The 15,252-nt window shown below is 39.3% G+C and overlaps 2 protein-coding genes across 2 annotated transcripts in view; one reads left to right on the forward strand and one right to left on the reverse strand.

Annotated features, from left to right (window-relative positions):
• LOC138316135 (uncharacterized) overlaps positions 1-3,879 on the reverse strand; it is a 30,813-nt gene extending 26,934 nt beyond the window's left edge. Inside the window, exon 1 of the mRNA XM_069257658.1 lies at positions 3,736-3,879. The gene's annotated coding sequence lies outside the window, so the exon portion shown is untranslated. The remainder of the gene's footprint in view (positions 1-3,735) is intronic.
• Positions 3,880-11,475: 7,596 nt separating this feature from the next.
• On the forward strand, positions 11,476-12,408 carry LOC138308992 (uncharacterized). Its single transcript, XM_069250080.1, has one exon. It carries the CDS (start codon positions 11,476-11,478, stop codon positions 12,406-12,408), a length of 933 nt encoding a protein of 310 aa, XP_069106181.1.
• Positions 12,409-15,252: the final 2,844 nt, after the last annotated feature.

The raw sequence follows: 15,252 nt of genomic DNA on the forward strand, positions 1-15,252 counted from the left end.
ATATTTAATGAAAAGGGGATATATTTCTGTTAGAGGAATAAGGGGTATTCGGCCAATAGCTATTCAATTGCAAGTTATCCGGTGGATTTGTTAGAAGAATATATAGGGACACTTTGACGAATAAGGGGGTATATTTGAGTAATGTGGGTTGGAGTTAGAGAGCTCGAGGTTTATGCTGTAATTCAGGAAAAAAATCATTTGTGATCGATCCTGTCACAAACAGCAGACATGTACATTGAAGCTTAAAGTGAACAGTCGGGCAAGGATGGCTAAAGTCGGTAAAAATGGTGTGAATGTATCCAGTATAATTTCTTATGAAATGGAAAATTTAAAATCTCTCGTCAAAATCTGTCTGCGTAGGAAGAAATTAATTTAAAGTATGGAAATTCTAAAACGTCCTCCCGGCTCACTATGTCCGTGGTTACATTTCCACGCAGCCTCGCTTTCAATGCTTTCAACTTTTCTTTACTTTAATGGTCAGAACTGGGAAACTAAGCAGAACTTGGCCGTCGTATTAATATGTGAGAACTTTTGGAAGGCCAATGAACGCATTTAGACTGGTTTTCTTTGCCCGACTATTCACTTTAAAGCTTGCAATTGGTACATATGTACTATAAGGTAGTATATATATATATGGTGTATGTAGCATGCATGGTATAATATGGTCTATATACTAGACTGGTCATATGGCCACCAGTCTTTAGAATATTAATAAGTCACAAAATTTTGGCTTAATTATTTTTGTTTCTCTACTACATGCCTAATTTTATAGAGACTGGTCAAATCCGGAGTTTTAAACTAAGGGGAGATAACATATAGCTAGTAAAGAGCTCTGCTGAGAAAGTCTTATCAGCAACTTATAAATTAGGTCTGATGAACAGTCTAGGTATATACGACCAGTAATACAGTAATCTTTTTATAAATTGACACTTCTTCACGTGTTATATTAACTTAAAAACTTTAGTACTGTATTCGACCTAATATCACCCCTATCCCTATAAGTGTCCCTTCCCCTTTTTTAGGCTTCAATTACTTCAAATTAAATGCAGACTGAAATTATTTAAAATTTATTGGTTTCCTTACTGATTTCTTATGCAAATTGATTCACAATAAATATGTGACGAATAATTTCATGAAAGGCTCGTCAAAATTTGTTTCTATTAGTGTCTTTGTATTTACTTTAATTTTTAAGCGCCCTTGGTAATTATTGGATCAAATACGGTACATATTGGGCAATCAAAACATATACTGTATATAGGAATTCAAAGGAGCTAATTATATATGGGCAATCAAAACATATACTGTATATAGGAATTCAAAGAAGCTAATTATATATGGGCAATCAAAACACACAAAGACGTTGTTGATATTTAAGTTCATATACAATATACTGTTTATGTACTAACAATATTATTTCCCATTCATAATAATAACAGGAAGATGACAAGATGTAAGTAAACCTCTGAAGTTATAACAGGTCTAAAAGGTGACAAATTTTTAAGTACCGATATATGTGTCCATTCACAGAAATCAGTTAAGTACATATGTTTAAGTGTGCATGAAGCCATATCCGAGTGTATTAATTATTACACAGTGTGTATATAAGTGTAAGTGAAAGAATCTGAAGATGTTATACTGTTTATGTACTAACAATATTATTTCCCATTCATAATAATAACAGGAAGATGACAAGATGTAAGTAAACCTCTAGCTACATGTACAGGAAACTATGTAAATCTAGGTCACATTACATTGGCCATGACATGTCCATATGATCTATAGCATGAATGTCGATATAAAACCACAAAACCAGAAATAGATCTACTAATGTACACACTACAATAATATAACACTAACAATCTCACACCAGCTGAAAGCCAATGAGAGTACTAGTGTTCCTGGTCTATTTTTTACCAAAAATGATAAACTAGGAGTGTCACTCAAGATCTCACAATACAAAATGCATGTTATAAATATAAATCATCCATGAACAAGGGCCCATCTAAGAGGTACAATGGTCATAATCATCTCGCAACTTAGATTTGGCACAAGTTGCATAGAAACAGAAATATGTTTCTCAAGATAGCGACTTTCAAATTTAAACTTTGATGTGTATTCAAGATGATGGCAGTGGCGGCAATCTTTGATTTCAAATCAATCAGAAAAATAACAACACTAACTTAACTTGGATAATGTGTCAATCTAGGATCATTTATTTAAATAAATTTCGGGCAAGTTTCATCTACATTGCACTTTAAACCCCCTAATTAAACTTAAAGATTGGACCCTGGCTATTAATATGACATTAATTCAATCAAAGCTAACCATGCAGGGCACATAAAAAAACACCCTCCCCCTTACATGTATACGTAGTACTATAGATTTGATCTGGCTTAAAACTTTGTAATTGTGTAAGGGGTGAGTGTTGATCAAAATTTTCAGCAGGTCAAATATGTCAGGACCTTCGATAAATTAATTCGCTATTGAACTAGAAACCATTCAATGATGACATCGATCATCACATATCAATATCACATACATGTACAATGGATCGATATCTATCAGGAATATTTTGATAGTGGGATTATATCTGTTATATGCATGGGTGTCATAAATTTAATTATAAATATACCATCATGGGGTATGCATCTATAAGTTCTATAGCAAGTAGATGGCCATCATATTATGTTACATATTTATAGATGTTGGGAAAGAGGGGAGGGGGGTTAATTAAGAGGGTTTTGTAACACCAATACTGAACAGGAAATAGCTCGTGATCGGAAAGACAGGAAATAGAACAAATATGTAATGCAAAACATACTGCATTGATTCATAGTCTAATCGCATAACATTAATCAGTTACGTATATATATGTAGCGGGATTGGACTGGATCGATCATCGGTGACCAGGTAGCTCAGTCGGTAGAGCACTCGGCTAGTATTCTGAGGGTCCCGGGTTCGAATCCCGGTCTGGCCGCTACATTTTCTCCTCTCCTGTTACAGAATTGGCGCCCAACTAAATAACCCACGGTGGTGGTGTTTGGAAGGGTCTCGTGTGTCTTCGAGGGCGAAGACTTCGAGAAAGGAGGGAGGAGTGTAGCGGGATTGGACTGGGTCGATCATCGGTGACCAGGTAGCTCAGTCGGTAGAGCACTCAGCTAGTATTCTGAGGGTCCCGGGTTCGAATCCCGGTCTGGCCGCTACATTTTCTCCTCTCCTGTTACATATTACTACTCCTGTTACATATATACTAAAACGTCAGTACGAACAGCACGCATATATATAATAAAGGTTAGACGTACCAGACAACCTACATCGCTAATACATTGTATACATATTTATTGCATGTTTCCACCCTCAGGCAAAATCTGTGCACCGACTGACATCCGATATGACCTGTATGCCGATATATCTAGTTGTTTATTTGTACAACGGGAGCCCTTGACCTTTGACCTCGTCTGGCCGGTCATAAAAGTATTTGAGAATTCAGAATTTCAGAGTATTGAGACTTTTCTTCTCAAATTGTAATATTATATGCAAGATACCAGCACGATCCTAAAACATAAAAGAGTTGCCAAGGGTGAGGCATATCTTTGTTTATGATGAATAAATAGGCCTAACTAATTCACATTCATGGCAAGCACAAGGCCCTTCATGTGCTACTCACGGTGGATCGAGTCATAATTCATGATATTTATACCATTTATATGATTATAAGACGATTTAAAAACTTACCGGGACGAGTTCCGAACGTTTAATCCAAAAATAACAAACAGAATCGTCGTTTAAAGTGAGTGTTCTCACGATGTTTCCTCCATGTTTTTACGACGAATCCTCTGGTTGACCTATTTCCAATAAATTGCACGGTGTGTAAGCTGTACTGCTTCAGTAGGCCTACTACCACACGGCACGGATAGAACTATAACCAATGACATTCATAAGTTGTAGTGGTCAATACGAATTTTATTAGATTGATACTAATTTATCTTAAAGATGTATCGGAATCAGAAAGATCTACAAGGTGTACTTAGATATGAACATTCAGACCCGTCTTGATTCGTCTTGATTTACAATTTTACTTACATAAAATTAATCAGTTTACACACCGCACCGGAAAAGTGGAAAACAGGTGCGCTTGCGCGCGCATCCTTCCCGAAAAAATAAAGTACTCGTCCACTCGTCGTACACGACGGGGAACCTATGCTATATACATCGTCCAGTGCAAGGATTTATAAGTGCGAAGGATTCGTGACTGTCTCTTTACATTACTAAACACCACGCGAGACGCCTATGAACCGGGAATAAAAACCGTTTTTCTCAACAAATACTTGTCTTATCGAGTCAAACGAAACACCATTGTAAAGTTTATTAAATTTCATGACGTATGTTACTTGCTTTAAAGACGGAATATTTAGAGGATATGTCTTAAATTTTCGTTAAAAAAGATCGACAGTTCATGAAATGACGGCCCCGCTTCAGAAAGTAAGACGGTAACCATCGCACCCGCAAGCTACATCAAAGGCTGCGCCGGCGGGTATCAAAGGAAAATCAGTCGTCGCCCAACGTCACGGTCAGTGCACAAACACAAAAGCGCCTGCCATGGACTTCCCCAAAACCCAGTGTGACTTATCCTTCTCATATACGTCCTTGTCCAGTGGCATCAACTTGACACTAAAGATTTGTATTTCTGTACCTTGTAACTACAATGAACATAAATATACATCTACTAGAATTATCAAACTTTTTATACACTAAGATAATTTTAAGATATTTTATTACTTCCATCAAGGATTTATAAATATTACACCCTTGCTTTTTTATTTGGCAAAGAAAAAAATGGTTCCATTGGCAAAAAATAGGGTCGATAGGTAGATATTTTTTACATATAATAGCGATGAGTTTACTAAACAGATATATGGCTCTTAATATTATAAAATGATTAAACACAGGGCTCGAATTTCAGACTGTTTTACTTGCTTTTTGCAAGTAGATATACCAGAAAAGCAAGTGAAAAAACATGCACTTGCTGAATCGCTGAAATGACATCTTTGGTAAGCTTCTTGGCTTGTTTGATGAACGTTGATGCTTTCTTCAACTGGTATAGTACTATACATATGCGTACTATTTGTTAAAAACTTCCGGTTGCGTTAAAAGGTGTCTATATTTGACACTTGATAATCGTTCGTTAGTTCCTGTAATATTGATTATGTACATATACGGTACATCATGGTGACCCTATTGGGTGTTAAAAATAACCTCTCCATTTAAAATGTTAGTGGTTGTTTAACAGTTCATACTACCACTACACTGTTCAGTTGACTAACTCATTAGTAGAACGTTGGTCGAAATTTGGTTGGGTGGTTGACCCACAATTTGTTCAGTCTGGATTTAAAGCAATTAAGCGTTGGTGATGTAACCACTTCCTCTGAGAGCGAGTTCCATGTATTAATTACTCGATTACTGAAGAAATTTCCGGTTGAGTTTAGCCTAAATCGTTTTTTGAAGAGTTTTTTCGAGTGTCCTCTAGTTGCTATACCCGTTAGTTCTCTGAACATAGTTGTTTGATCCAGAATGTCTATTTTGTTTAAAATCTTGTAGACTTGAATCACATCTGCCCTGTTTCTTCTATATTCTAAACTTGGTAGCCCGAGTGTCTTGATACGCTCTGAATACGATAAGTTTTTAATTGTTGGTATCCTTTTAGTTGCTCTTCGTTGTACGTTTTCCAGTGTAATTTTATCACGTGTCAACATTGGTGACCAGATTGTAGTTGCGTACTCCAAATGGGGACGAATTAAAGTTTTGTATAGAGTAATAAACATGGTCGGACTCATGTAGGTGAAGGTGCGGAACACTATTCCCAACATCCTATTCGCTTTTAAGGCTGCTGCATTACATTGTGCTGTGAATTTGAGTTGGTTGTCTATAGTGACTCCAAGATCCTTTTCCATGGTTACTCGAGAGATAGTAGTCGTGTTGCCTTGTGTTGTGAGGGTGTAATTGTGGTTTCCCAGATTGTTTCCAATTTCCAAGAATTTACATTTGTCTGTGTTAAGGCTCATTAACCATGTCGACGTCCAGTCACACATTTTGTTGATATTTTCTTGCAGCTTAGAACGGTCATCATCTGATGTGATTTTTGCTGATAGTTTAGTGTCATCTGCAAATAGCTTTATTGTGCAGTCCAACATATCTGGCATATCGTTAACGTAAATTAGGAATAGGATTGGTCCCAGCACACTCCCTTGTGGCACGCCACTGGTGACGGGTAGTTCTGTCGATAGTTGACCATTGACCGTGACACTTTGAACGTTGTTGGCCAGGAATGCAGTTATCCAACTTAGAATTTTCCCTCCAATATTGTAGCTTCTCAATTTGTGGATAAGAAATCTGTGTGAAACCTTGTCAAACGCTTTACTAAAGTCTAAATATATCACGTCGATGTTACTTCCTGAGTCTAGTCCACTATACCAATCTTCAAGTGTTTCTAATAGTTGTGTAATGCAGGATCTTCCTGGCCTAAACCCATGTTGGTGTGGAGTAAAGAGATTGTTGTTGTCCATATGCTCTAGAAGAATATCTCTGATTATTCGTTGCATAATTTTTGATGGTACTGAAGTTAGGCTGATGGGCCTGTAATTATTAGCTTCTTTTTTTGCTCCTTTTTTGAAAATTGGTGTAACTATTGCTCTGTTCCAATCTTTTGGTAATGTTGATTCATCGAGTGATTTCCTGTAAATTATGGATAGAGGTTTTTTGATGACATCAGCAGTTTCACAAATGAATTTGGGGTGTAGATTATCTGGTCCAGGAGATTTATTGGGGTTAATTCTTTTAATTGCTTTGAAGACAGTTTCTTCGCTTATGAAGATATCCGTCAGTACGCTGTTGACTTGTCTTGGAATAACCACTGGCAATGGTAGATCCCCGTCATTAACGAAGACACTGGCAAAGAAAGTGTTCAGGACATTCGCAGTTTCTTCGTTATTTGTTGTAATTGTTCCGTTTCCGGCTTCGATACCCCCTATCGTTGATTTAGTCTTGGTTTTGGATCGGACTCGGGACCAAAAAAGTTTCGGATTTGTTTTGATTTTCAGAGATAAATCCTCTTCGTACTTATATTTTGATTTTCTAATGATTTTTGTTGCATTGTTACGGGCTACTTGGTAGCTTTGGAAGTTCTCAGGAGTCTTGCTATTAAGGTATTTGTACCATTTTCGTCTTTTCAATGCTATTCCTGCACGAGCTTCCTTGTCAATTTCTGGATTGTGAGGTCGACTGGAGTGTTGTACCCTACTCACTGGTATATGCTTTTCTATAATGGTTTGGAGATGTTCAGTAAAGTACGTCCAGGCGTTCTCAATACCATCTATATTGTTTAGGAAGTCACAGTCAATGGTGTACAAATCTTCCTTGATTGCTTCGTAGTCTCCTCTCTGGAAATTTAGCTTCCTCACATTGATGTTTTTGTTTACTGGATTGGTGTAGCAGATCGTTTTAAATATGATACCCACATGGTCGCTTTTGCCAATACTATCTAGGTACGCGATGTCTTCTATCATTTCCTCCTCATTTGTGAATATTAAGTCTAGTAGCGATGGGATTTGGTTCTCCCGAAGTCTTGTTGGTTGTCTTAGATGTTGATGCAGGAATTTGTTCCTAATAGTTTCAAGAAATTTACTTGCGGGGTTGTTCGGACCTGCCATTGATACTTGAAGTTCCCAATTAATTTCCTTGTAATTAAAATCTCCTAACAGCAATATATGGGTTGGCTTGTTGTTGTCTATCCCATTAATAATTCTGTTCAGAAGCATGTTGTTTTCTTCAGTGCTATTCGGGCTCCTATAGATACAACATATATGAAGGATGTCTCTGTTTTGTAGCTTGATCTCACATTTGACATAATCTAGACAATGGTGTTCCTTAATTTGTTCTGCATTCAGATTATTAGTAATATAAATAATGGTTCCCCGCGATTCACTACTTCCGAGGTATGACGTGTACCCGTCAATGTTGTACAAAGCTGTGTCGATAGGTAACGTTGTGAACTTTGGGAAGATTTCAGTCAGGCATATGATTCCAGGTTTTTCTATAGAAATGAGGTTTTCCAATTCAAGTTTTTTGGTAGTGGTTAGAGTATCCACATTTGAGTAGTAAATTTTGATGTTTTGAATTGTTGCGGGGGCTGATTTTTCCTTGTTAAAACTGATAAAACTTGTCTCCTAGTCTGTTTCCTCCCTATTGCCAGGAGGAGACATTGCTGTCATCTCTAAATTTTCACTATCAACATGTGTGTTGTTGTAGATCAGGGTTTGTTCGTTGTCGTCATACATAGTTGTGTTGTGGTAGGCTGAGTAGCTACTTGTTGACGGGTCCACGCTCATCATTCTTGCCAGTATTGGACTTATTGGTAGTTTGGCATTTCCACTGTTACTGGGATATCGATGAGGATTTTGTTGAGTACTCATCATGGTTGGTTCAAAAAAATTGGTACAAGTAGCACCAGGGGCAGCAGAATGATTGGGAATGTTCGACAATGACATGTTTTGTGGTCCTTTTGAACCTGTCTTTGGGTTTGGCATGGGTCGGGATGGGCCTGTGGCGGAGCATTCCCCACGCATCAGGTTACCTTCCCTTCCTGTTGCCAATAAGACAGTGTGATCATTTTCTGGTTCCCTTGGTATAGTTGGAATAGGTGGAGTTGGCCTTTTATCCTTTCTTTCGTTCTTTCTTTCTTGCCTCTGTTCTCTTGTTAGGTCCCTGGTTAGGATCACTTTCCTAAAGGGTCCTTGTAGTGTGTCTTTGATTGTATGCGCCTTCTGGAGGAGATGTTTTCTTTGTTTCTTATCTTTCATCACTAGGATAGTAGGCCTGATGTAGTTATTTTTTGGTTTTCCCATTCTGTATATTGCGGCTTTATTTAATTCCTCGACCCCTAAGGCTAGACATATATGTCGGATTTGATCCTCATCCTCTGTCTTCCTTGATTGTGGACTTTCTTCATTGGATGGTTCAGGAACATTAAACAATATAAGATTAAATTCTTTGCTTTTCCTTTCCTCAAGTTCTTTCATCCTGTTATCCACTAATTTGGTTACATTGGTTTTCATAGTGGTTTCAATGGTAGATTTAGTCTGACTAATCTCTCTTTGAATGGTGAGTTTAGTGTCCATTTCCAACTTGGTTATTCGTGTATCGATACCAGTAATTCTCTTTTCGTTGGATACGTATAATTCCTTAATTGACTTATCAATTTTGTCGAGGGTGGGCTGTACCCGGGTACAGGTTCTGCACTTGTAGGCTATTCCTGTTGATACACTGTTTACCATGTGTTGGTAGACTTCGTCTGGTACTTTGGTACACTGTTGACAAAAATTTTGCCTGCAGTTCTCACACTCTAGATGTTTAGTGTTTGTGTTTAGGGGAAGATCACATTTAGCACAAAAATTGTTAGTGTCATTAAGACCCCTCTTCCTTTTGTTTTGTGTAGATTCACTGTTACATATATCCAGTCTCTGTACACTCACTTTCGTCATCCATATTTGAATTAATACTTGTTACTGACATTGTTCCTTGATAAGTTTTATTACAACTTTGCGTAGCCAGTGTTTAGTTTATGTCTCCCCTGGATGAATACCATCATATAGTAAGCTGTACGAGATACGTTTGGTAACACGACTCTTATTGCTTTTCCTAGTCGTTGTTAGATCCTCATTGAATTTAGGTGCAAGTGTTCCCAGTCCAGTATTGAGAACGCGAATTCCATTGTTTAGTTCATCAATTTCCAGCTGCAGGGTATTAGTACTGTTTATAAACTGTGTTCCAACCTGGTGCCCCTTGGGTTTGTTCCATAGGGTTATGGAGTAATATGGACACTCTAATACAACAATTGACAGTTTTTCTCCATGCTTTTGTTTCAAAGGAGTAAGCCGATTTAGTTGCTCCAGAATGTCAGAGGGCGAGACTCCAGTATTAATATCCAACACATTAGCGGTTTTTCTGGTTAGATCACATGTTCCACACCAAAGTGCAATTAACACAGGGCCACGAGCCAGAATATAATCCAGATTCTCAATAATATGATTAATTAGAAATCTTGTTCCCTTACCGGGATACACATGCCATTCAATAGATTTTTCGGTGTTGTTCCTATAGTTAACTTGATTACGAAGTTGTCTCCCTTTACTATCTGAGATAACAACAAGTCTTCGGGTAGACCGGATATTGTTTACCTCTGTTGCAGTTTTTTCTAAATATTTGTTTAGCCTAGCTATACTCATTTAGAAAGTCATAAAGGTTCCAGGTATATAGATTTTTGTTGGTTAGTGATTCAGTTTCGTCTATGATGCCTAGTCCAGTATACTCACGTGAACATAGTTCAGTATTCGCGTGTTCCCTTCCTTCGCGTTTTTTCTTCACACTGATGTTATAGATGGTAATTGTACATGGTGTATGAAGTGCTTAAATTAGATAGCATGAATACACAATACATTAGTGTACATGAACTAAACGTATTTTATAATTATGTAGTCCGTTTTTCGCGGGGACCCGTCATGCAGAAGACATGCAGAGGACATGTTAACACGATTGTAGGATTTAACCTGATCGCAAGTCGTTGGTAGCTGGAATCAGCCGCGCTCACATAACTTTTGTTACATAATTGGATATGTTTCAGACTTTCCAAACCATTTATACAGCCAATATTGTCGAATTTCTTCGTTGGTTCCTTCTTCAAATTTTCCTCGCGTCCGCCATTGATGCGCGCGCAACCGGAATCAAATTATGTTAGCAAGTAGTTTTTTCATGGACAACTGTAAAAATGACATATCGATTGTGAAATATTGTTCTAATATATGAAAATATGAAGACACAGTTCTTACAATAATGTTGTTCGTATACATAATGTACCCATACACCTCATATCATCATGCAAAAATAATTGATTTTATATTTAACAAAACTGTGATTTGAATTCCGATATTTAATTGCAAGTTAATTTTTTTAGCAAGTACGAATTTAGAGCACTTGCTATTTTTAGCAAGTGACAAAAAATGTAAAATTCGAGCCCTGAAACATTGGAATCTTTCACTCTTCGTTGACTCGCTATTTAGCAATGAATAAATGGAGACTTGACTAAGAAAGAATGTATTAACAACTCAGATTGGCATAGAATAAAACTTTTAATAGAAGTCTCCCTTTAAGTACAGAAAAAAATTAGGGTTGGGGTGTAGTGTAGTGACATTAATTGTTCAAGGTGTGTTGTCGCTACATCATGTGTAACCTTGTTGTCCGCTTTTAGGATGACGTCCGGAACTCTGTATCCGGTTTCCGGGTTTTACTGTTAGAATAAATTAGTAAGATCACCGCCATTTGCACGAGTTGTGTTTTGAATATCGACGGAACCCAAGATATTACAACTGGCGACGAGGTTGATTTTGTCAACCAACTCAGTGTTTATGTATATATATAAGCACTATGGCGAAAGTAGGACGGATAGGCGAGTTCGTGGAGGGGAAAGAAGATTTCAATTGTTACATCGAACGGCTCGAGCAATTTTTTGCAGCCAATGACATTGCCGATGATAAACGTGTTGCTGTGTTTCTAGCCGTGGTAGGGGCTGACACATACGCGTTATTGAGAAACATTCTGACGCCAGACCTCCCAAGTACGAAGTCCTATGATGAAATAAAGACTGCATTGTCAGGACATTTCGCACCAAAACCCCTCGTAATAGCTGAACGGTTTAAGTTTCACAGTAGGAAACAGCAAGTGGGGGAATCCGTGTCTGATTGTGTTGTGAGTCTTAAGAAATTAGCCAAAGACTGTGACTTTCAAGATTTTCTGAATCAAGCCCTACGTGATAGACTGGTTTGTGGGTTGATGAGTGAGGTAATCCAAAAGAAACTGTTGGCCGAAAAAGATTTGGATCTTGCCAAGGCAACCGAGATAGCGTTAGCTGTAGAGATGGCGACCAAAAACACAGAGGAGATGGGACAGCCTGTATCGGTAACTCAGTCGGTCAATTATGTAAACTGTAAGTCTAATCGGAGTCGTATGGGAAAATCTTTGAAACTAGGTCAAAGTGAGAAGTCTAAAAAGCCAGACAATCTGAAGTTGTGTTTTCGGTGTGGAGGAAAACATGCACAGTCGGACTGTAAGTTTATCAAAGAGAAGTGCTACTCTTGTCAGCAGATTGGACATATTGGGAAAAAATGTCCAAACAAAAGGTCCAAAGGTCATGTAGGTGCTCAGAATAAGTATGTCGTAGTAGAGGAATGTGACAGGGACAATGACGATGAAGATGGATTCTTATTTGGACTATATTCAGTGAATGATTTGGACAATTCAGGATACAAGGTAAATCTAAAGCTGGACGGTAATCCGGTCGAGTTCGAGGTGCGGCAGTAACCATGTGCGCGGAGAATGTGTACAACCGGTACTTTTCTCATCTGCCCTTGCAAAAACCGACCGTAAGGCTTAGAGACTATGGTGAAGGACGCGTACCATTACTTGGTGATATATTAGTTCCAGTGAACTATGGTAGTCAGAATTATGTGTTACCATTACGTGTTGTTTGTGGCGATCGACCGTCATTGCTAGGTAGAAACTGGCTAAAACACGTTAAGTTAGGCTGGCCAAGTATTTTTGCCTTGAAGCGTTATCCGAAATCCGATGGTGTGAAATCTGAAGTCGACAAGCTGCTTGCGAAGCATCATAAACTGTTTGAAAAGGGTTTAGGAACCATAACCGAGTTCAAAGCGCAGGTCAAGGTCAAAGATGGTGTGCAGCCGATATTTTGTAAGGCAAGACCGCTGCCTTTCTCATTGAAGGAACGCGTTGAGAAAGAACTCGAACGACTACAGAGCGAAGGAGCTTTATCGCGAGTCGAGCGAAGCGATTGGGCGACCCCGATAGTTGTCGTGCCAAAATCGGACAAATCGATACGCCTCTGTGGTGATTTTAAAGTGACTGTGAATAGGTGTCTGGACGAACAGCAATATCCACTACCAAATGTGGAAGAGATGTTTGCTCAACTAGGCGGTGGACAAAAATTCACGAAGTTGGATCTATCGCAGGCATATCAGCAATTGAGCCTGGACGAACAATCAAAGCAATACCTGACAATCAACACACATCTAGGTCTGTTTCGATATCACAAATTAGCATTTGGTGTGTCGTCAGCTTCAGCCATCTTCTAGTCAGTCATGGATCAAATTCTACAAGGAATACCGCATGTAATGTGTCGTATAGACGATATCTTGATAACTGCTCCGACCGATCGTGAACACATAGAAATCCTGAGCGAGGTATTGAGCCGACTCGACAAGCACCATGTTTTGTTGCGTAAAGACAAATGTCTGTTCATGCAAGATTCTGTGGTTTATATGGGCCATAGGGTTAACAGTGATGGAATTCACCCTACCGAGGCTAAAGTCAAAGCAATTAAGGAAGCACCAAGTCCAACGAATGTAACTGAACTGAAATCGTTTCTCGGGCTTTTGAACTATTATGGTCAGTATCTTCCAAATCTCTCGACTACGCTCCAGCCATTACATGAGCTGTTGAGGCAAGACAAACCATGGAACTGGACATCAGATTGTGAAGAAGCGTTCAAAGCATGTAAGTTTCAGTTGTCCAATGAGCGTGTTCTAGTACATTACGACATCAACAAGCCTTTGAGATTGGCTTGTGACGCGTCTGCCTACGGAGTAGGAGCTGTGATCTCCCATATCAGCGAAACTGGTGAGGAATGACCGATAGCCTATGCATCGAGGACACTTTCGAAGAGTGAAAAGAACTATGCCCAAATCGAGAAAGAGGCACTCGCGTTAGTGTTCGGGGTCAGGAAATTTCACAAGTACCTCTATGGCCGTAGGTTTACGTTAGTGACTGATCACAAACCGTTAACAACGATTCTGGGTCCGAAGAACGGTGTTCCGACGTTAGCTGTTGCTCGCATGCAGAGGTGGGCTCTCATCTTATCTGCGTATCAGTACGATATTGTATACTGGAAATCCGAGGATCATGTGAATGCTGATGCATTATCGCGCTTGCCACTCAAGTCTGATGAGAAGTCTGAAGAATTGGACATTTACCATTTCACACTACTGGATGACTTGCCGATTATGTCTGAATATATAGCGACAGAGACACGACGCGACCCTGTACTCTCGAAAGTACTTGACTACACCCTTAGGGGATGGCCGAATTATACATCAGATAGCGATCTACAGCCGTACTTCCAACGCAAAGATGAACTGTCAAGTGAGCAAGGATGCGTGTTGTGGGGTTTGCGTGTTGTTATACCGCCAACTTATCACGAGAGACTTCTGTCAGATCTTCATGACCAGCATGTTGGAATGAGTTGTATGAAAGCGCTAGGCCGGAGTTATCTGTGGTGGCCTAATCTGGACAAAGACATTGAGAGCATGGTGAAAGCCTGTAGTGCTTGTCAGGCTACGCGAAACATGTCTCCAGTAGCTCCGCTTCATTCCTGGTCATGGCCTACACGTGTGTGGCAACGTCTACATATAGACTTTGCGGAGAAAGACAAACAAAACTTTTTGGTCGTTATTGATAGTCATTCAAAGTGGATCGAGGTGACTCACATGACAACGACCACCTCTAGTAGAACGATTGAGGTTCTGCGTTCACTATTTGGTTCGTATGGTCTACCAGAGGAGATTGTCTCCGACAATGGGCCGCAATTCACATCCAGTGAATTTGAATTGTTCCTTAGCAAAAACGGAGTGAAGCATACGGTCGTGGCACCGTACCATCCTGCTTCCAACGGAGCTGCCGAACGATCGGTACAGATACTTAAGCGTGTGTTGAGAAGCAAGTTTTTGATGAGAATGGTCAGCTTTCTATTCAGCATAGACTCAGTAATTTCTTGCTGAAGTATCGATCCACACCGCATTCGGTAACTGGAGTACCGCCCGCTGAATTGTTTCTTAAGCAACAAATCCGAACCCAGTTATCAATGCTGAAACCAAATCTAGGAAGGCGTGTGGCAGGTAAGCAAGCCGAACAGAAACGCCAACATGACAAAGGACGCGTTAAAGTTCGAACATTCTCACCTAAGCAGACTGTACGTGTTAGGAATTTCCGTGGGGGTCATGAGAAATGGATTCCGGGCAAGATTGTGAAGCAATTAGGTCCTCTTGCGTACCTCGTGCGCGGCGGACCAAACATTCGTTACGCACATGTCGATCATATCTTAGCATCGGGGGAAGAACTGTTAAATGAGGA

This window comes from Argopecten irradians, chromosome 1, assembly GCF_041381155.1.
Source record: "Argopecten irradians isolate NY chromosome 1, Ai_NY, whole genome shotgun sequence".
Taxonomy (NCBI): domain Eukaryota; kingdom Metazoa; phylum Mollusca; class Bivalvia; order Pectinida; family Pectinidae; genus Argopecten; species Argopecten irradians.